This window comes from Anguilla rostrata, chromosome 1 (genome assembly GCF_018555375.3).
Source record: "Anguilla rostrata isolate EN2019 chromosome 1, ASM1855537v3, whole genome shotgun sequence".
NCBI classification, from domain to species: domain Eukaryota; kingdom Metazoa; phylum Chordata; class Actinopteri; order Anguilliformes; family Anguillidae; genus Anguilla; species Anguilla rostrata.
The window spans coordinates 10,085,875-10,109,119 of record NC_057933.1 but is presented as its reverse complement, the minus strand read 5'-3'; the positions used below and the strand labels follow the sequence as shown (position 1 = coordinate 10,109,119).

General features: G+C 49.6%; 1 protein-coding gene across 2 annotated transcripts in view; it reads right to left on the bottom strand.

Moving 5' to 3' along the window:
• The window catches only part of ddhd1a (DDHD domain containing 1a), a 32,398-nt gene extending 16,643 nt beyond the window's left edge, over positions 1-15,755 (bottom strand). The window contains exons 1-5 of one of the 2 annotated variants that reach the window (XM_064321439.1): positions 14,467-15,755; positions 12,620-12,796; positions 6,758-6,859; positions 3,173-3,301; positions 2,440-2,587 (exon numbers count right to left, since the gene is read on the bottom strand). In XM_064321439.1, the coding sequence (XP_064177509.1) occupies positions 2,440-2,587; positions 3,173-3,301; positions 6,758-6,859; positions 12,620-12,796; positions 14,467-15,298 (1,388 nt within the window). In that variant the 5' untranslated portion in view covers positions 15,299-15,755. The remainder of the gene's footprint in view (positions 1-2,439; positions 2,588-3,172; positions 3,302-6,757; positions 6,860-12,619; positions 12,797-14,466) is intronic. The other variant, XM_064321446.1, reaches the window with a different exon arrangement.
• Positions 15,756-23,245: the final 7,490 nt, after the last annotated feature.

Below are 23,245 nucleotides of genomic sequence, written 5' to 3'. Positions count from 1 at the left end.
TGATTTCATGATTTGCTGCTGCCACACGCTGAACTTCATGACAAACGATCTCTGAACAGAGGCCAATAAGCAGACAGCACAAGATGGGCTGTGTCCTTTACTGTCTGACCAGCGCTCTACCAGGACCGCGGATGAAATGTAGCCGACCTCATTACTACAGCCCAACAGAGAGGGGGGTTCACAGGAGGGGGCAGTGATCTCTGCTCCTGCCCTCTCCTCGGGGTGTGGGAGCAGACAGAGCGGGAAAACGAGGGGGGGGGGGGCGGGGCTCAGACTGAGATCTCGCTTCTTGATGGGGGGAGGGGGGGGCGGGGGATATGGTGCTAATCTGTACGCTCTGAGACACGGGGCTTACGCCCTTAGCCTGCTTTACCCTATTAGCATGCTAAGCCCTCTGGAGACCAGAGCCAGCAGAGCTGCTAAATCTGCCACATACAGACACACAGACAGACGCACGTACAGACAGACATACAGACACACAGACAGACATACGTACAAACAGACTCACAGACAGTCACACAGACAGACATACATACAAACAGACTCACAGTCACACAGACAGACGCACACAGACACTCACAGACAGACGCACAGACAGACAGACAGATGCACAGACACATACACAGACAAACAGACAGACACATAGACAGACGCACAGTCAGACGCACAGACAGAAGCACAGACACACAGAGACGCACGGTAACTGCTCTCCTGCTGTCACTGCTTCCATTTTCGGCTCCAGCCCCTCAATTTTCAATTCGCATACTCACCGAAAAAAAAAAAAAGAAAAGCTCATGATCAACAGGCTGATAACAAAACAAACAAAAAAACCTCGCAGTAATTAAAAAGCCGGCTGCGGCGCCGCGGGTCTCGAGGGGCGCAGGCCGGTAATCGCGCATCAACACCGAACCTCCGGACTCCCAGCAGCGAGCGGCTCAATTATCTCCCGCCGAGGAGGCTCGTTCCGGCGGTCGGCCTCGGAGAAGGCAAAGACCGATAAGCGGCGCTGCAGAGAGGACGGAACCGTTTGGGGAAGGCTCGTTCGAGGGCAGGAAGCCCCCCGGGGAGCTAGCTGTTGGTAAACACCGCCGGTCGGCTGAATGAAAACGAAAGGCGGCCCAGTCAAAACAAAGAGCCAAACGGCAGCTCTGATAAAACAGAGTCCACGGCCACCGCCAGAGGGGTTTGGGCTTCGGAGACCATTCCCTTCATTCTCCCATTACTGCTTTCCATCAAGACGACAGCCTCGGAAAGGTCGCGGCTGAATGGAGCACGGCCTTATGACAAGCAGAGCATTTTAATGATCCTAAAAACCCAACAGCCCATTTCAGGAGACATTCACACTGACTGAATCTCTTCATAAATTCCTCCTTAATTACCCCCGACTCAACATGTCTTTAATCGTTTCAAATAAAGATCCTTTTTTTGCGTCCGCAGAGTGAAAACAAACACTGCCGTGCCATCTAAACAGGAGGCGAGTCCGCAATGACATCAACCGCACGCAAGATGACCTCATTCCTCTCTTTCAAGGCCAGGCACACAACGCTACCTCACACGCGTTCATCTAAAGGCGTGCCTCGCAGTGAATGTCAAGACTGGCTAAACATAACAACAAAACAAAGGACAGGTTTACAGGAACTTGGATTAGGCAACCCACACACACGCACACGCACACAGAACACAGACACACACAGAGAGACAAAAGTGACATCAGGGCACAATACACCCACACCAGCTCAAACATACACGCATGCAGGCGTGTGTACACAGAGGCAAGCGTACACATACGCTGTCACACGCACTTCCCAATTTACATCCCTGAATGACAATCAACACCTTAGAATCCCAATGCTTCCCGGACACCTGGGGAAGTACCGCTCAAAACGGGGCCTCGGGGGTCAACCGGCTGCAGTGTCACATGACCTCGAGAGTCAGCTGAGCATCATGTTATCCCAAACCCCCCCCCCCCCCGGCCATCACTGGCCTCTGCACCGCAGACACCACTGAGGGCTGAGAGAGGCCTGTTCTAACGCAGCTCTCTGGGCCTGTCTGGAGCGTGAGGCCGTCTGCGTCCGCGTCTGCGTCCGCGTCCGTGACCGTGCGGCACACAAAATTCTCCACTTCCGCTGTGCTGCCCAGCTTCACAAAAGCAGAGCTCAAAATAGATCCCTCATAGTGACTCACAGCGCCTGCAAACTGCTGCTTTTCCTCATTTTTTTTTTTTTTTACTTCTAATTCCAGATGTTTGAAGTTACACAGAGGACACTGTGTTCAATGCAACGCTAAAGAGAACAAAACAATCATTTCGCTGTTCTTTTCAAATACTGGCTTGGGTACCTTGCGCAGATGTACAATAAACCCAGAGACACACCTTGCTTGGGAAGGACAGACAGACAGACGGATGGATGGACAGACAGATGGACGCACGGACGGACTCACATGCCAGTGTTCTTGATGATGCGGCCCTGGTCCATCTTCTGGCCGATGCCGTGGACCACGAAGACGATGTGCGTGGTCTGCGGGGGCTTGTCCTCCAGAGAGGCCTCCTCCACGTAGCCCCGGTGCAGGCGCGTCCCGCTGCTGGAGGCTGCCGAAAAACAAGGGCGGGGGGGAGTGAGGGCGGGTCCCTGAGCGTAGCGCACGCTATCAGAGGAAGCCAGAGGAACCGAGCCCCAGCCAGCCAGGCTAATCTGCTCAAGCGGCCTTGGGCTTCTGCTGAGTAACGCTGGGTATTCCCAGGATAATGACAGGCCAGTGTAAACCCTGTCCATGCACATTATTAGTACATGCTGCTGAGGTCACATGACCTGCAATAATAATCGTTATTATAATTATTACTGTAGTAATTCTAATAATAATAATGATGATAATAATAATAATACAAAAATGTGAGTCCTCCAGACTGCGCAGGGCTTGTGACCCTAATAGTGTCGCGCTGCATACCAAAAGCAACAGTCGGGCGATCAGAAGTCTGGGCAGCGCTAAGGAGATTTATTCTGTGGGTCTGTCTGTCAGGGGACTGTGTGGACCCGCGCCAGCCCTGCTTCTCTAATCTACTTTCGGGGGGGGGGGGGGGGCGGGGGACGAGCTGAAAAGAGCCCTTGAAAGGGCAGTGAAAGGGGACGGAAGCGCGGAGCGAGCGGCTAGCGGTTAGCGGTTAGCGGTGGCGGACCTTTGGAGAACCCCAGCTTCTGCGTCACGGTGCGGGCGATCTTGGAGGTGGTGGCGTCGCTGTACAGATACACCTCGTCCACGCTGTGCCAGTCCACGTGGCTCCGGCTCAGCTTCAGACTGTGAATGGCTGTAGAGCGGGGCGGGGAAGAGAGAGAGAGAGAGAGCGTGAGAGGAGAGGGGAGTGACGGGGGAAAGAGAGAGAAGTGGCAAGAAAAAGAGGAAGAAGTGAAACAATACTGGGGTGGAAGACAACCAGTTTCATTTATTCACATGACCAACCTGCATGTCACTCCACATGCAGGTGCTTCAATTAGGTCTGTGTTTAGACAGAAAACACCCAACTGTTTGCGATTGAAAGGGCATAATGGTCAGGTCAGGACAGGTGAGGGTCTTTCCTCCCATTGTACACTTTTGTGTGTGTGGGGGGGGGGGGGGGGCATAGTTTACATCCATCTTCTTCACACTTGCATTCACACTCACCATGTGTGCTAATGGGTAATTCATTTACCAGGGCCAGCTGGGGCTGACATTTGAGAGGCTAACTGTCGATTCTGGCGTGAATGCCCCACGCAAGTGCTGTCAGCAGCGCATATTAATGACGCTCGATCTTTGCGGGTATTCCAGAGAGGACTGCGCGGCTCGATACGGATCGGCTCGCCGCAGACAGGAAGGCAGCGATTGCCATGAATGGACCGGGGCAAGCTGCTCATTACACTCATAACCAGCGCACAAAGGATTTCAGCGGCACACTCATTTATTTCACACTGATCACCACTTCCCATTTTTCACTTGTCTAGAAAATGGGTTTGAACATTTTGAGCACATTCTAAACATAACTCATACATTCTTCCTGATTAATTCCGACAAGAAGAACTGGCAGGACTTCAGTGGACATTAAGGGGTTTACTAAGACCTTCAGCAAGTGCAAAAACCTTTTTGCACACACAAAACTAATAACACAATGAGTGGTGCAAAACAAATACCGTGACCAATCACAGGTCACGTTATTAGTTTTGCACGTGATAAAAGGTTTTGCTTATGTTACAGGTCTCAGTAATTCAGGCCTTAAGTCTCATGACGGCTACATGAGGCGCCATTAAGCAGAATCGGTCAGCGGGACACGGGCAGAATGTGCCCAGGTTCCACATTTTCCATTGAACTGAAGTCCCATGCTTTTGTAAAGCAATTCAGTCCAGCCAGACGGTAATCCGAGTTCTGGTGCCTCTCTCAGTCGAGCGGACCTCCCTGTGGGGCTCATCCTGTCAGAAGGTTACAGTCTCTGCTTTAGAGACTCCTCAGAGCCAGGCTCCGGCACAAGGGCTCATGGGAAACACGGGAAGTGAATCCCGGGGCCATTTAATATGAGCGGCACGCTACGCAGGAGCTTGGTGCGAGCTCCCTTATTCCCTCAGCGTGTCAGGTCCTGCTCCTTCTCGCGGTCGTGTCACACTGCCTGACAGCGGCCTGCCGAGTCCTGCCAGTCCCGCACTCCTGGGAGGAGCGTGACGGGGTTCATATTAAACGGATGGGTTGAGCCGAAACCAAATTGAAGCCAGCAGGAAACAGAGTAAAGGGCAGGCTGCCCTGAGAATCGAGCAGCGTGCCGCTAAACATGCTAATGGGGATTGGATCTTTCTGGACACAAATGCATTCTGGGTCTGGGCCTGGGGGGGGGGGGGATTCCACTGAATGGTATGAAAACCTGCTTCCTCATTCCTTGCATAAGAATGTCTGTTCACTTTCAATTATTCTTTATGGAAAGTTACTCTCCACCCCCGACTCCAGGAAACATCCCACATGAGAGAAGAGAAACATCATGAATTCATCACAACGACAATAACGGTATACCAACCTGCAGCTGCTTGGAAAGACAAGCCAATCCAAACCATTTGAGTAGAACAATGGAAGGTAAAGAGTTGACAGATACTTCACACTTGATCAGAATCACAAGACTGCACACAGTGTTTCATGAATCCAGACTGGTTGATTCATGTGATGTGAATCAAAACATGCTTCCCAAAAGAGTTCTTCTCCTCAGATCGTGTGATTTCGTGATCTGGTTGTAACTGAAACAAACAAACTAAAGACTATCTAAGAATTGCTAATCTACAGAAGAAGCCAGAAGGTTCGATCCAGAGAGCTCACATCCCCGTCACTCTGACTATACTGTAAAACAGCACATACTTACAAAAACAGACCCACGCTTGGCTGGTCATCATCCAGCTTCCACTAATTGGCACATTTACTGCATGAATAATGTATACCAAATCCATAAATGTATCATTGGCTACCGCTATCGTGAATAAAAGAGCCAAAATGCTCTTGTTTTACAGCAGGATGTCAGAGAGGGGAGCTTCTCTATGGAGGAAACGAAGATGAACACACACAGGGGATCCAGCAGTCAGGTAACAGAGCTAAGCAGGGTCAGTGAATGAGAGGTGCTTTCTACGAGGGGAAGTATCCCACTAACCACTGCAAAGCTCCTTCCTAAAAATGAACGACTGCTGCATATTAACAGGGCTATGGCTCAACGTCCCTCTTCATTTTAAAGAACTCAAGTTCAAGTATTCACTCGCCCCACAATCCAACTCCCCCCCCCATGTGCACTAGAAAATTAGAGGCATCACAGACACATTTAACATCAAGCCTCCCTCTTAACCTGATTAAAAGCCATTGAAAAAAAAGGAAACAGCATCCATTTTGGCTCTAAGCTTGGCTGACCTTCAGATCCGAGTTTGTTTGTTTTGTTCCCCCCCTCCCTCCAGGGGGGTCTGTATGAGCAGCAGGTAGAGGGCGATTCAGGGCGGGCACAGTGCCCCCCACCCTCGAGGGTTCAGAAGGCTGCGTTCATGGCCGACGCCCCAGTGGGGACATTTTGCAGCGCGTTCAGGGGGATTGAATGCCACTTCTGTTTGCTGCCATTGTTGCCGCAGAAGGAATGCTTTGTTCACACATTTCAGGGAGACTAATTAATTCATGATCTCGCCACTGCTAAATATGCTCTCTCCATCATCTTAAGGAGGGGGGTGGGGGGTGGAAGGAGGCTTACTACAAAGGGCAAGTTCATTCAACTGCAAACCCAAGGCAGCACACATGAAACGCTGAGTGAGAAAAAGAGCGAGAGAGAGACAGACAGAGAAAGACAGACAGAGAGATAGAGACAGAGAGAGAGTGAGAAGACAGATAAAGAGATAGAGAAAGAGACTGACGGAGAACAAGAGACAGACAGAGAGAGAGATAAAAAGAGACAGATAGAGAGAGAAAGACAGAGAGAGAGAGAAGACAGATAAGGAGAGAGAGACAGACAGAGAGAGAGATAAAGAGAGAGAGATATCAGCCCGGACAGGCCCGCACAGATATGTCCCTGAAGGGTGCAGTCAGTGGCGAGACACAGGACTACCTAACAGCGAAGGGGAGGCAAACAGCGGCGACGGCAGCTGCTGGGCCAGGAAGGGAGAAAGGACAGCAGCGCCTAACTGGGGCGGAGTCTAGGACAGCAGTACTCATAGAGACAAGGACAGCCAATCAAAATCTAGATCTAGAGGGTGCAGCACAACGGGAATAAAATGCAGGCTTACAGTACCTTGGCAGCGCTTTCTCTTGTGACATGCAGATTTAGCACTGGGCTGATATCCTCTCCATTTGAACAGAAAGGGGAGGTAGAAGGGGGGCAGGTGGGAGAGAACTAACAAATCGACACAGTGAGTTTCACGGCACTTCGCACCGGCGCACGCACCGCGGCACCCTGGGACAGCCGGCAGCGAGGTCGCCGAAAATTAACCAGAACCGAAAGCCCGCGAGCAGGAGCACTCCTGGTTTTCTATTAACTTCGCAGGAATTCACAGACGGCACTTGACTGAATACGTCAAACGGCGTGGGTTAAGTCTCGCGCGTTAGCGATCCCAGAGAACCGTGGTGTTGAGCCTTTCACCAGCTTTACGGCCTTTTAAATTATGGAGCATTCTTGACCTTATTTATTACTCAGCAGACCTTTTACACAGTTCAAATGCCTTTCTTTCAGCGTGACAAAATGTTGAGCTCAACTGTTTCACATCATACAAGTCTAAAACAACAGAACAAGAGCAATACAGTGGACACATGATGACTAGGACCGAAATGACACACTCACAGTAATCGATATTCAATACGCGTGAAATAAATAACCTTTCACGACTCATTTTGTCTAAGTCAAAGAATGCTCTTGTGAGCAATTCTTTACAATGGAACAAAAACGGTTACTGCAGCTACATATAAACATTTCCAGCATGATCAATGTCACAAGAAAGCATTCGGTAAATTTGGTAAAGCCTTAAAGGCTCCAGGAGCCTTATCTTAAGAGCAAATCAAAAAGTCACAGCACTGGCATACAAATAAATACATTTTAAAGGAAGGAGTTTGCTCAGCAAACAAAAAAAAATGAGAGGGGGTGGGTGGCGTGAGAATGCCATCGCAAATGCCCCGTAGCCATGTAGTACCCTCATGATGCCAGTCTGAGTCACGCCCTCTCCTCCTGTACAAAGCACCGGGGCATGAGAGGGAGTGACCACTGCGCGAACAAGGACACACACAGACTCAGGCTCACTGAAGCCAGCCAGGCTAACAATGACACACACAGACTCAGGCTCACTGAAGCCAGCCAGGCTAACAATGACACACACAGACTCAGGCTCACTGAAGCCAGCCAGGCTAACAATGACACACACAGACTCAGCCAGGCTAACAATGACACACAAAGACTCAGGCTCACTGAAGCCAGCCAGGCTAACAATGACACACACAGACTCAGGCTCACTGAAGCCAGCCAAGTTAACAGGGACACACAGAGAGTCAGGCTAACTGAAGCCAGCCAGGCTAACAATGACACACACAGACTCAGGCTCACTGAAACCAGCCAGGCTAACAATGACACACACAGACTCAGGCTCACTGAAGCCAGCCAAGCTAACAGGGACACACAGAGACTCAGGCTAACTGAAGCCAGCCAGGCTAACAATGACACACACAGACTCAGGCTCACTGAAGCCAGCCAAGCTAACAGGGACACACAGAGAGTCAGGCTAACTGAAGCCAGACAAGCTAACAATGACAAACAGAACTCGGGCTCACACAAACGCAAAGGACACACAGAGACTCAGGCTCACTGAAGCCAGTCAGGCTAACAGGGACACACAGAGACTCAGGCTCACAGAAGCCATTCAGGTTAACAGGGACACACAACGACTGAGGCTAACAAAAACTAGCCATGCTAACGGGCACACACAGCGACTCAGGCTAACTGAAGCCAGCCAGGCTAACAAGGACACACAGAGACTCAGGATAACTGAAGCCAGCCAGGCTGACCCTGAGAGCCCATAATGGTGGGACAACATTACATTCCGTCTCATGCTGGCTGAGGGGTAAATATAAGCTATTCACAAGGCCAGGGTTATAGACATCCCTCCCCAGTAACTGGGCACGCATGCTGTGAAACCATTAGCTTCTGGTCTCCATAAAACTGGCCCTTCTTCATCATCTTATTTCAGTCCAAGTATTGATTATAAATACGCCCTTCACCTGGATACTTTCATTTTAATAGCCTGGAAAATCAATGTGGGGTAATGGGGGTTTGTTTCTGTCGGTGTCCGTTTGGTAAATGCCTTAACTGCGAGACTGCAGACGGCGCGCAAACTCGATTTCTTCATTAAAGCGCGCTTTATAAATACTGAATAATCAGCTTAGCGCGTGAGAGAGTGCTTCCCTCAGCGCGGCTACGAATCTGCTGATTCCCCCCCGCGCTGCCGGGGGCGAGAGGGAAAGCACGGGCTGCTTCGCTGTAGCCGTCAGAATGAACCGGCTGCACTAAGGGCCCCTCAGTGACCCAGCTCACAGCACTCCATGCAAACGCACGCAAAGGAACACAGATGCAAAGCGCAACCGCGGAACCTGTGCATGGCGCTCAAAAAAACGCTCGTTTCTTTGAGTCAAGAGCAGTGCTACTGTCATACTACAAATGATCTGTGGCCTTGAAAACATAATAGACACCAAAAGAAATTCATATGAATGTGTATCATATGGGCACTAGCAGACAAAATGTAGAAAAAACAGAGGATTAAATCTGATGGCTAAATCAAGACCAGCAATCTGAAGCCCAGAGATATGGCAGAAGGGATTAAGTGCAGTCTGCTGGGAGATTTGAGTAATCGTTCAGTGGAAACCAGCAGATTGCTGGGTACCGGTCAAACTCATCAAATCCATGATGTCAGAACAGGCATGCAAGCACACAGCACACACATATCAGCTTCAACGCGAAGAGGGGTCAAAGGAAATACAGAATAATTTAGTGTTGTATAACGATTCTCATTCTTAAAATTACAGTTGTTATTATTGGCTACAGGTAGATGCCCGTATTTGCAGCAACTTACACTGCACTGCACTAAACCATTAAAAGATCAAACCTAATGCATCCAGTGCTAATGCCAGGCCCTAATGTCAGCCCCGTGTATACCCTGTCTGTTGTGTCTGAAGCAGATCGTTTTACATGCTGGGGCTCGCCGTAAGGGTAGGGCTCTTTGCATTCAAATGGCAACCCCGCGCATTAACGTCATTCTGGCCCGATGCCACAGGTAAAGGACGCGCTGGGAAAGATGGAGTGTAATAGATCTGATCCACCATCACGCCGGGATCACAGAGCGGCCTGCTGAAGATGATGAGCGGAGACGAAACGAGCTTTGCGTGCGGAGCGGAGCGGAGCCTGGCGCCCACGGGGAAAAGCCCCATCGGGATGACTGACCTGTTCCCTGTGATTACAGGACAGGGTACGTTGCGGAGAGGAAATTAAATAAGGCAAATGGAGCTTAATGACATCAGGGTCCCTCGATGCTTTCCCTCCGGATCTGACTGAGACGCCTCACTTACAGAGCTTTCCTACTGGATACAGAGGCCTACTTTTTAGGCCTACACGCTGCTGGGTGTTCTACTGGAGCAATTCAGGTTTAGCACCCAGCTCAAGGGTACAGCAGCACTGCCCACCTGGGAATCGAACCCACAACCTTGGAGGGCCACGCTGCCACCCAGGACACTGCTCACAGCCATCTGTTCATATTCAGCTCTCCAAAAGCGCAAGGTTAGCAGAGGCTCTCAAGTGCCTCTACTAAATTAATGTAACGTGATGTGAATTTACACAAACGGAATCGGTCACTGAGGCAAACTACCCTGACTGAGGCAGTTAGCTGCGAGTCGCTAGTGCGGAGACCAGGCTTTGAAGCAGCCGTCCTGCAGAAAGCCGCAGCCCTTCCAGCTGCCGCCCAGCTCCATCTGCACCAGCTCGTTTTTCCGTGTTTCTCTACTCAAAGATGGCCGCCGCTGACCACCCGTTAGCAGCTCCTGGCAATAACAGGGAGCCCAGTATAACCTGCGTTTCCATGACGCAAGCGCACACCAGCGTTTTCCCTCGTCTTCGCTGCTCTGACAGAAAAAAGGGCGGGAGAAGGAAACAGTGGACTCGGCACTCTCCGCGAAACCCCCAGGAAGGCCGCGTCCGCAGGCCTCTCCTATAATCCCGCAGACGAGATGCCTGTAATCTGCTCGGATTTTTCCAACATCTGTAATCCCGCGGAGGTCCCCAGCTCCCCGGGACCGTTGAGTCAGCCGGGGGCGGGGGGGGGCGAGGGGGCCCTCGGGGGGGAGGGGGGAGGGGCGCTCGCCTCATGAGCAGAAAGGCAGGGGCTGGTGCCACTCAGCTGTGATCTCAGCCACGCGGCGTGCCCACCACATGCCCTCTGCTGCAGCAGCATGTGCCGACGGGTATTTCTGTCCCACGCGGTCTGCGCTCGGTCAGCCTGGCGCTGCCCTCCACGCGCTGAGAGAGAGGGCGGCATTTACGGTCACGCGGATACAAGCTCAACCGCTGCGCAGAAATAAAATTTTAAAAGTCAACAGGACTTCTGCTCATATTTCCACCGTGGCTGAGCACGGGGGCTATGGGGCGTGCTCGCAGACGGCATGCAGGAGGGCGGGGGGGGTCATGTGACGTGTCGGCGACAAGCGAGATGAGGGAGGGGGGCGGGCACAGCTGTGAGCACCCCGTCAGTGCCGCTCAGTGTCCCGTCTGAACGCACGCCAGGGGCAGCTGGGCCTGCGAACGTGGACGTGACCTTTCTCTTCTTCCACGCCCTGGTCTGAGCGGCGAGCCAGCGTCTGGGCAGCCTCCGGCCTTCAGACAGCTCTCCCATAAGCCGGCTAGCGCTACACCCACCCGGCAAGAGATATTTAAAGCGTCCGGCGGCCTCTGCAGGGCACGAGGGACCTTGTGCCAAGCCAGACAGCCAGCCTCCCTTTCCAATGCACACGCCGAGGTCCAACAGCAATCTGGCAGACGCCAGGCCTGCCAGCCCGCTTGTTAATAATGTGGGAGACGTGTCATAAGGTCTGAAGAACGACGATTTCTAAAGCAAATTTACAGCAGAGCTTAGCAACAATTGCCCGGTTCTACATTGTCCGTTTGGTTGCGTAGCCTTAATTAAAGCGCGGCGGGCTGAAAGCTGGCCAGCACGGAACCCGTCGTCCGGACAGAACTGGAAATATACGCCAGCGAGCATTCTTCCATTCTCCAAAAGCCTCCACAGGAGAAGTCCCAGTCCTGATAATAAACATGGCTCGGGGCCTCAGGTGAGACAGCTGCTTGGGCCTGGCTAAAAAAATGACACGAGAGATTTACGCCAACTTCCAAGAAAATCTAATCTGCTCCTCACACACAGGACCTGACATTCCAGCAAAATGACACATAACAACATTCCAGCAAAATGACATTAATTTACTCTAAACCTCACAAGTTTCATGATGTTAAAATATTTCTCTACCTTCCTTCTTTCTGACAGGAGATTTAAAATCTGCCTTTGTCCATTTTCTTTACATTCTATAGTGCCTGTCAAAGTGGATGGACATAAAGTTAGACTGGGTCAATGAGAAACCAGGTATCTACTGTAGGTATATACATGAGCTGTTTCCATTTCCACAACACTGAGAAATGCTACCGAATCATAGTTAATTAGCCATTCCAGCCAGGTGGGGTCATGCATATTATTTTAATATGCCTGAAAATGCTTTGATGAGTATCTAATGCAGACAGAAGATATAGCAGTGACCTTTATTCCAGGTCCTGGCAGGCTGCAGGGTCTGATTCGGACCCAAGAAACCAGGTGAGGTGAGTTAACTTATTAACTCTGTCATCGACTGCTTTAATTGACCAATTAAGTGCCGTGTCACAGTGAAAGCCAGCAGACTTCTGCGGCCTGCCAGGGCCAGGAATGAAGATCTGATCTATGGAGTTTTGATTTCACAGCTCAACACATTTCTAATTACGGTACAGTAGGTGTGTAAATCCCTGGTGAGGCTCCAATGTGTGTGTTTCATTCTCATCCCTGCACCCCCCCCCCCCCACTCCACCCCCGCCCCTCCATCCTCTCACCATCTTTGCTGTCCACCGTCTTGGCCACCACGTCTGTGTCAAAAGTGTCCTGCATCTGTTGCCCCCGGAAACAGTCCAGGTGCTCCACTTCGATGAGGTCGCTCTCGTCCTCCTCCAGGGGGAGCCACGTCCCGTCGATAAACCACTGCCCCCTCATTACCGGGATACGATCCTGCTCTGTAGGACGCAACAGGCACATCACTGTACCGTGTATGAGAGCAAATACAAACCTGGAGAACCCAGGGTTGTGTATACTACTTACAGAGGCGTACATGTGTCTCCCCTTTCTTATACCACAAAAGAACCCTCCATCAGATTAATCATTAAACCTATGAGATTCTACTTAACCTTTCCAGGCACCACTGCGCTCTGTAACAGAGTCAGGTTTGTGAAGCAGGCTCTATTTTTAGCGCAGCACAATGGCAGGCTCAGTTTCACAGAAGAAACTAATTTCAGCGAGATAGTGTTCTTACAAACAGCGAATATCCTGCACCAAGGCGTCGACCCTTTTATTGCAGGGCAGACTGAAGTTAATACGGTGTTATTCCCATTGCAATAGGAAGCAGAGATAAGAGTCAAGGGTGACATTCAGAGCAGAAATTTCTAATTAAACCCACAGAGAACCCATAAGGCAACGGCATACTACAAGTTTACCAAAGATGAACGCTCAAAAAACCTCAAAGAAGAACATGACATGACAAGACACTTTGGCTACTAGACAAGTGTGTAATGAGGAGAAAATGCAAAATGAGAAATTAATGAGTCTTTCATTTACCTTGACTCAGTTTCTTTTGTAGGCAAAACTGCCTTAGGGCATGACATGGAATTTAGACTTTTTTGGGGGGGTCAATCACAGAGGTGTATGAGAGCTTAATGGGCTTTCCCCCAGGCCTATCACTCTGGCAAGTTCATTCAATGTCAGGCAGAATCCACTGCAATCCTCAAGAATTACCTACCACAGCATGCTGTGACAAAATCAATTAATTGCAAGGTTAAGGGGGGGTTCAAGTCAATTTGTGGAACATGCGGGACAAGGCAATTAGTGTCTAGTGTCAAGAAAACCGCGTAAACACGCAGGGTTGTGGAAATAAATTAACTGTCATGACCATGGCCATTTTTTTTGTTTCAAGATGACCTCCAATCAAGTCCAAGACTCACTGGAATTGTTGTTTCTATGAGTTCTTAGTAGCCTATGTTTGCAAACGAAACAGCCACCCCTACTGCATTTTGCGTTACTAGCAGAAATGTGAAATGATCACGTGAGCACAGAGCAAAAAAGTAACGTTACATATATAAATCACGCTAATTCACACATCTAACACGACAATATTGTAAACAATATCTTACATTAACGTAATAATCTGACTAGCTGGTTTCTCTGATCATTTTAGTCCAGCCTGAAGGTTATGGACAGTGACTGGACAGCATTTGGTAAAGACAATATCACGTGAGCTAGGAAAAACAAATAGCTAGCTAGTATATCCTAGTTTCGTCAGGCTGACAGGTTACCTAAATGGGTCCAGCTATTTTTCGAATCGTATGGGTTTAATCATACACACACACACCGATAAAATAGCTACCAACATATGCGTGATCAGATAGAAGTAAACTCTCCTACTAGCTAGCTAGCTAATGGCTAGCCAACAGAACTCTCTCCTCTTCGCTAAAAGTCCAACGTGCACATTTACAGATAGGCAAATTAAGAAATTAATAAACGAAAGCGCATGCACACCTTGCCAGCTACATTTGGGACTTCCTGAAATGTAACTAACAAGCTAGCCTATTGATACACTGACCATCCGTTTAATTAGCCAACTGGTTACGTATATAGCATTGTAAATACTTACGATTCCAGTACACGGGATAGCACTCCTTCTCTTTCACATCTACTTCATACAGTCCCCCTCGGACGCATACTGCATCAATATTGATGCTAATTGTATCTATATCTCGCTCGTCTGTCGAGTTTGTTCTCTCCACCACTGATGCTCTGTCCGCCTTAACTTTACTTCTTGGTTCTTCAGTCACTTGTCCAGCCTCTTCTGTCCCCTCTGGTTCCCCGGGTGGCGGCTGGGACGCATCGGCTGTTTCTCCGTCCTCCGCCTCCATGCCTGTGGGACCCTGGCGTTTGGCCTTGCCCGGATACAGTTCGCAGAATTTGCGGAACATGACCTCGATTTTTAGAGAGTCGTGTCCAACAAAATGTTTCCAAGTTTTCTTGTCCTCCTTGTAAAACCACCGCACTTCCTCTGGTCCCAGTTCTGTGACAACCTCATAACGATGTCTGGAACTGCTAGATCGATTCCTTTTCCTGGTCTCCATCAAAGGGGCGACATTCCCATCGCTTTCGCTGTAGTCCAGGTCAGCATCGATGTAGGTTGCACCAGAGTCACCACCGCGGTTGTGACAACCGGGGTAATCCTCATCCACTAGGCCTAACACCATGCCATCCTGGGATGACCCGTGACGGGCTCGTAGCAGTGGCAAGCGCCCGTCCAGACCGGGCTGCACAGAATGCATCCCACCATGTATCATATCGCTCATCGGTTCGTCATAGCAGCATACGAAAACATCGTTTCTCAATTCCCAGTCTCTGCTAGTGTTGCCGACAGACGAACCTCTATTTTCAGGGCTCTGTGGAGGACTAAGTAAAGACGTCTTATCCGTATACCTGTTCATTACTGTTAGGCTAGCGATAGCTAGCACGCGTCTATTTTTTTTCTAAAGTTCAGGCAGATAGCTAGCTTGCTAGCGCAACGTTAAATGGTTAGACGACCAACACTACGTTGCTGCTTAGGCTAGCTAGCTAGTGAACTGGCTTTCTGGTCAGCTAGCTAGCGCACCTAAGATAACAGCATGAGCTAGAAAGCTAGATGCGCGTCTAAAGCTGTGAAGTCCAGCGACCCTAAAAAACCCGCTTTCCCTACTTCCTTCCTCGACCACCACCACATATAGCAGCGGTGCCGATTCGGAACCACTTTCCTACTGTAGCCAGACATAGAACCCCTGGGGTTCGGATGTATTTCTGAATTTCCCTAGCTCATATCCTGTCAGTTCAGCTGTGATTATTTCATGTCTAAACAACTCGCCGGCTTGCATGGTGACACATGCGCGTGATTCTCCTTCATGCGTGGCCGTGCACGTATTGGTGAGTTGGCTTCCTACGTCAAATTGTGAACGCGCACGCCAATCAATACGTAGCCACACAATTTATTTTTTGGAAGGTACGATCAGCGATGGAACGTTTGAGTGAAACAAAATGCTAGTATCACAGATTCTAAGCCAACTACTTCATTTTATTTAAAAACAAATTGAGAAGATTTTACTTGTTGAAAAGATGCATTGTTAAAAATAATAAACATAAACAATAATAAATAGTCTAAACTAGGTCTAAACGGACGTCAGATGTAATAATTGGACGTGATACTATTAATTTTGTTCTTTTATATATGGTTTTTTATTTATACATTTGTTTAATTCAAGCACGATTGGAGAATCAACAACTATAAACTTATAATAACAATAAGCAGAATCAAAATAATAAATTTAATTTTAAATGAAGGATTGTGGTTACTTTGTTTACACAAGGTAAAGTTACTGAAGTTCATATTCTAGCTACATTCTAATTACCTAGATTTATCATTTAATTAACAAGTAGGTTCACGGTGATAAGACAAACAATATCCACAAGGTGTCGCTGTTTACTTACTTTAGTTACTGTACTCTTCATGTCGTACCCTAGCGCACCCACTCTACCAACATCATAGGTACTCTCGTCGGTATATATTGATCTAAAGATTGATTCATTTATATAAATAAAAACATGAATAGTGATTGTATGTTGTTCTCATATGAGTAAAAGCAATCATAAAACACTGAGCCTATATTGCAACAACAAAAATTTTAGCAGATAAATTTATCAGAGGACAGGTAATTTGTTAAAATCCACCTTTTATAAGTGAATCTATGTGCCTTTTCGTTGCTTCATGCTCCTGACACGCAAGGTTATGGGTTCAATTCCCTTTTATATAATACTTCTTTGGCACTCACGGACTCTGTACTTGACCCTTAACCTTGAAAGCTCTAGGTGTGAGGTATTGGACTGGCTGTCTGATTTTACATGCTGTGATTTGTGCCACATGAATCAGATTTACATTACTACTTGAAGGTTTCAAATGTTTACCTTGCGTCTCTGGTCACAGAGGACCTAACCTGAGGTTTCACAGTGAGGATAAAAACATGAGGTCAGATCGATCTGAGAACGCCCCCAGCATGCTTTATTATTATATTATTTTATTATTACTGTGTTCTGCGGCTACCAGCGTCTAGGGCAAGTTAAATCGCCGGCAGTTTAAATTCTACTGATCGCTACAAAGCGTCTCTTAGCTGCATTTTGCTAAAGGTCATGACAACAGTGTTCCGCCCGGGACTCGAAAGTCCTCCAGTCATAAGTCTAGCGCTGTAAGCACTGCTGCACAGTTTCGCCCCAAAGCTGACAAGGAGAAAACTGAGGGTCCCCCCTTAGCGAGAGGCACCCCCTCTGTGAGCTCACAGCACCACTGCGCTGCATAAACAGCCCCGCAGCTGGGGGGGGCGGGGCTCCCACAGGAACAGGCGGGGGGCTGCGCGGGGAAGTTATGCTCAGTGTGTAAACGCAGGGAGCTCAGAGGGGGGCTCTGTTGAGCGCCTGTCTTCATGGCTCTGTTTCCAAGGAATCTAAAGCTCTGACCACACAGCTTGTCCTCTTGCTGCATGCCATTTGTCAACACACACACACACACACACACACATACAGTGCACACACGAGGACACATAGACACGCAAGAGGACTTCTCCAGAGGATAGTTCTAATAGATTTCATGTTGTGCATAAAGCAGATACACGTCCTCCTTATGTTTAAGTGGGCTGAAATGTACTTTTGGAGACAATGTGCTTCCTGTGTATATGGCTTGATTATGCCAAAGTTGCTTTCTATAAAACAGCATGATAGAAAACAATAAAAGAAAGAACATAGGAAGCGTGCCAGTTTAAGTATGTAAATCTGCTTACACAATGCGTTTACAGTATGTATGTGTGTACATGTGAATGAATATACAAGTGAAGGGATGCATGTGTATATGGGTGTATCCATGCACTGTGTGTGTGTTACATTGTAAATGGGAGTATTAGCATCTGTTTTAATGCATATGCATATGTGTGAAATTGAGGGCTTGCATCTGCTTTTAACTGAACATTTCTGCTTGTGTGTGTGTGTGTGTGTGTGCGTGTACTATGTGCAAATGTAATTGTGTGAGCGTGTGTGCATATGCATGGTGCCGTGTACGGAAATAATTGTGTGCGCATGTGTGTGTGTGTGTGCGTGTGTGTGTGTGTGCGCACGGTGCAGTGTGTGACCGTGATTGTGCGTGCATGTGTGTGTGTGTGTGCGTGTGTGTGTGCGCACGGTGCAGTGTGTGACCGTGATTGTGTGTGCATGTGTGTGTGTGTGTGTGTGTGTGTGCGTGCGTGCATGCGTGTGTGTGTGTGCGTGCGTGCGTGTGTGCGTGCGTGCGTGTGTGTGTGCGTGTGTGTGTGTGTGCGCGTGTGTGTGTGTGTGCGTGTGTGTGCGTGTGTACGTGCGTGTGTGTGTGTGTGTGTGTGTGTGACGGTGATTGTGCGTGCATGTGCACTGGGACATTCAATCCCTCGCTCGCCGCACGCCACGCTTGCTTGCAGGTGGTCTGTCCGCGCTCGGGGGCCGGCAGCAGATTTAATATTTCATAGGAACGCAGTGCACCCTGGACGCCATCATTGAGTCCACATGGCAGGCCGGAAACCGCCTCTGCGAACACTTGGCTGAAATATGCTGCCTGCTAGCCCCCCTCTGACAGGCTGCGCGCTCGCTGGGCCTCACAATTACAAGCGAGCCACGCAGCTACAGATGTTGGCAGCTGTCTTTAACCCCCTCAGATCCAGCGGTTCTATTTTTGCTGTGGCCTCCCCCCCCCCCCAACACTCTGAGAACAGGTTGGAACCCAGAGGAACCCGAAAGCAGGCAGCAGGAAGGCAGCGACAGGGAAATTTGCAGAGCTGTGCGCTTTCTGAAAAGTGGAAAATCAGTTATGTGCCTTCCCGGGGAACGCTGTCGGGACGAATGAATTCTAAGTGGCCCCGCGTCTAATGGTATGGCTTATCTCTGAAAACCTGTATACATTTTACTCAGCCTTACCGCAGAATACTTCTTGGCTTCTGAGGATTCTATCAACAGAAAGCTTAGAACAAATATTTAAAAAATTATTTTAAACCAAAGTCATTTTTAGCACACTCAGATGGAAAACAATAAGGGGTTTCTAATTATTCAGTGGGTTCTCATGTCCTGTTTCTCCTAATGCGAAACCTTTTGTTATCGTTTGAATGAACCTGCAGCATTAGACAATGTTCACATCTGTACGCGGCGTCTTTACTGAATAAAGAGTAGGTACCAAGCGCTGACATTATTTAACATGGTCAGAGTCAATTTAAGCTGGAATCAAATACAGAACAGGGCATCTTGAAGCCGTTAAGAAACCAAACCGGATCTCAAACAGACTAGGGCGACTGTGTACATTCCCCTAATTGCACATGTCAATTTATGCACAAATAGCTCATTTAGTCAAGCTCATTTAAAGTCCTCCGCTTTTGCGGCTCTGAAACTCCAGGGCAGACCTCACAGCACGGGAGCGGTTCGCCAACTGTCCACCAGCGGCGCTGGGTTCGAGACACAGGTCACAGAACATAACCGATGTGCCATTTATATAAAAAAAGGGGGATTTAAAAACACGCCCCGATATTTATCCTTTTTTGAATTTTTTCAAGTGCGCTGCACAGCTGCGATTTTTTTTTGTTGTTGCCGGAAATCTGCGAGAGCGGCACAATAACGAGCGATTTACCGCAGGATCTGACCCGTGATGCTCAGGACCGTCAAAAAAAAGGCCCGGCCCGGGCCGCTGGAGAACCCGGAACGACATCTGCTGTCTCTCCAGCTGGACGCCGCGCAGCACGTGACGCAATGACGGCGCACCGTTCGGCGCCGCTGACCAGGGCAGAGCCGCGGGCTCCGCGCCCCAGGGAAGCGCGGGGCGTCTTCCTCCGCGGGCCCGAGCGGCGGGCCGGCGCTCTCACGGTTAAGGCCCGAGGCCGGCTCCCCTCCCCTCAGATCCTGGCCTGCAACTGCGCGCCGTGAGGTTGTGTAAGTCCTCGCTCGGCTTACCAGATCGGCCGGGGGGGCAGCGGGGCCAAAACAAGCAGGTGTCTGCTGACCCCGTGGCCCCCTGGTTCCCTGCCAAGGATCCCACTGCATTCATGTGCTTTTATAATTATGGAAGTTATCACAGTTTTGGCATGGGCGCTGCAGGTCTTTTTTTTTTCCCCCTCCTCCTTCTTCTTCTTTTTCTTCTTTTTTTTTTGGCTCTGTCGGTTGCTCAAGCATCTGACGGCTCCCAGCTGCAAGTATCATGTGCTCTCCCTCTCCTCTCTCTCTCTCTTCTCTCTCTCTCTCTCTCTCTGTCTCTCTCTTTCTCTCCCTCTGTCTCACACATACACACATTGGCTGGGGTGATGCAGGATTTTCTCCACGACCAGCGTTATGCACGAGTTACGTATGTGCGGAGCAGTCTTCGTCTGATCCCCAGCGCAGATGGTTAACCCAGCGCAACTGGTTTTCTCCAGAACAGAAGGGCAGGACTGACTGGAGAAGAAATACAAAACAATGAGCCTTAAGCCTTCATGGTCAGCCAACCGCTTTGGATCCTCGTAGTAGGTTAACAGTAGCCTTGGATACTTTCATTTTCCTACTTAGATCACATAAGTTTTGTTGGCAAGGAAGCAATCAACTTGAGAGAGGCATTTCCTCAAGTAGAGATCAGTAATAATGGACAAAACGAACAGACAGACGCCTGTCAGAAATGTTTTTCAGGTCTTCGCCAATGCAGTTTCGGGTAGGAGGCAGTTATTCAACCAGTGCAGTCAACCACTAGGGGGCAGCACATTCAAGGGAGTTACCACTCAACTCTGCCACCCTTATGATAACTGTCTGTTAGAGCATGTAATTTTCATTCTTCGGCGAATGGCACGGGTAGGTCACTAAGTACAAAGCCACCAGGAACCCTACGGCACGGCGTAAAAAAAAAAAAAGAAGCAGGACGTTGTGAAAGTTAAGGGAGAGGAGGTCGAGTGACCTACAGTGCAAGAAGAGAGCACAGCCAAACATGTCTGCTCTGGCACTGGGACACCGCTTTCATAAAAACAGCGAGAGCGATGGAGAGATAGAGGTCGAGAGACAGAGAGAGAGAGAGAGAGTGAGGGAAAAAAAGAGTAGAGAAAGAGAGGGAAAGAGAGCAGAGTCTGGTGGCCACATGTCCCCTCTTTGCTCTCCTCGTGGTTATTACTGGGTAGGGTTTCATGGTAAACAACCACGGAGAGCCTGAAAATAACCCCTCTCCAAACACAGGGGCAGGGTGGTGGGGACAGGAGCAGGCCCCGAGACCCCCACAGCTCCAGCCTACTCACCGCCTCCGTCTGCTTCTCTTCAACAGCAGTCACATGCCCCCCCCCCTCCGCCCCCCCGCCCCCTTACCCCTCTCTTTTAAACACTGAATGGAAACACTCACTTTAAATGTTAAAACCCAACAGGAAGAACATGCATTCGGTCCGTGCCAATGACTTTCAGGTTTTATGTTATCGTAAGTAATTAATATTTGCAAGCAAATTCACATTTGTTTTAAGCACAGTGCTGTCAGCGGTGACAAATCTTTTTTTTCTTCTTCCTTTTCAAGGTGGAACATAAAGTCTGAAATTACAGGAGCCATTAATCTCAGAAGTTTACAAATATCCAGCAGGTATGTGCTCTGATATCCTGTTGTTCGTGGAAAGCCAGTGAAAACAGGTGAAGAGGTTGCTCATTGTTGATGGTCTGTTGAAATAAACCTGCTCCTCCAGAAGACATCCTCTTTCTAAACCGTAGCCAGATTATGAACCACATCAAACAGGCGGTGTGTATTCATCTGTCAGCAATGAAGAGCTATTACTGTACTACAGCCGCACCGCTGAGCCCGGGGGCAAGGCCTGTCAGTGCGCTCTGTATAACCTTACCCACTGAGGAGGGCCCGAGCAGCACGCTATGCAGCACCCAAACCCCTACCCCAAACTCACACAGCACACCGCACCCAGCGCTGCGAATGACACCACACATGATTCAGAGAGATGCGTGCGAGCGTGTGTGTGTGAGTTGCGAGCGTGGTGTCTGTGTGTGTGTGTCTGTGTTTGTGTGTGTGTGTGCGTGTGTGTGCGTGTGTGTGTGTGTGTGTGTGTGTGAGGGAATGATAGAGTGTGAGTGTGTGCATGAGAGAGTGGTGTGAGTGTTATGTAGGGGATGAATGTGTGTGTGTTTGAGTGTGTGTCATTTAGAGTGAGTGCACGTGTGGGAGTGTGTATGTGTGTATGTGCATGCATTTGTCTTTGTGTATTTAAAACGAGGGAGAAGAGAGAGGAGAGAAGAGGAGAGGAGGGGAGGAGCATAACTAGATGAACTCTATTAGAACTCTTTAAGAGTATCTGAACCGGAAAAGAGCAAGTGAATTGGAGGCACACCGTTTCAGATTGCCTAAGTCGTATGAATTCAGCACAGTCAACGGCTGCGAATGACAGGAACTGGAAACCTGCATTTCCAAACGCTTTCCTGCCAAAGGCGATAAGAGCCTCACCAACAGGGATAGGGTTTCTGGGTACCTCTCACGCTCCTTCCCAAACGGGTCCCCGTGACAAGCGTCCCATCCCGCACGGCAAGCTGCTGGAGAGCGCTGAACCTGTCCGTCACGTGTCAGGCCGCCGTCAGAAACACATCCACTGCAGCCGACATCGATATTACCCACAAGCCCGCGCTGAACACGCATGTTTTGATTGCTGACGGGCATGTCAGGAGTCAAGTAGAGCCTCTTAAAATGTGGCCCGGGGGTCAGAGGTCGCCCACTAATGAGTAAAAGCTTTTCTTTTGTGGGCTGGGAGGGGCAAGGAAATGGCTGTTTCTGTGGGGGCACCCTCCTTCACTGGAATGTGTGAGGGGACGAGCGGTGGCAGGGGGTGACAGGGTGAGGGGGTGAGCAGGAAGCGGGGTGAGGGAGAGGGGGAGAGGGCGCGAGGGCGAGGGGAATTCTCAGGTGAGGCAGCGTTAATAATAACAGTATTTACTAGTGGGCCGAGCCCGAAAGCATGGGAGCGGGGAAGAGGGCCAGAGGTTGGTGGGCGGGGCTTTCCTTCGCCTCTTAAATAAGACATTTTGAGCGGCCAGCTCTGAGCCTTGATTCTGCGTGCACACGGAGAGACCCCACTTTCAGCCGTTTGACACCCGGAGAAACAGCGCGATGAATATCGCCGCCCTCGTGACCCTCCGTTCGCTTTGCGTGCCACCGCCACCGCCACGCGTCCCCGTTTTTTCCGGCGTCCTCCGCCTTCGCCCCCCCCCCCCCGTCCCACAAACCTGGGTGATCCGTCCGCAGCGCAGGCGGTCGTCTCTGATTTGCCGATTTACACCCCCGTCTTTGACGGCCGCCTCGTTCCCGGCCGTTCCCGAGGATTTTTAGGAATTCTTTTCAGAGCGCAGTGTGCGTGCAA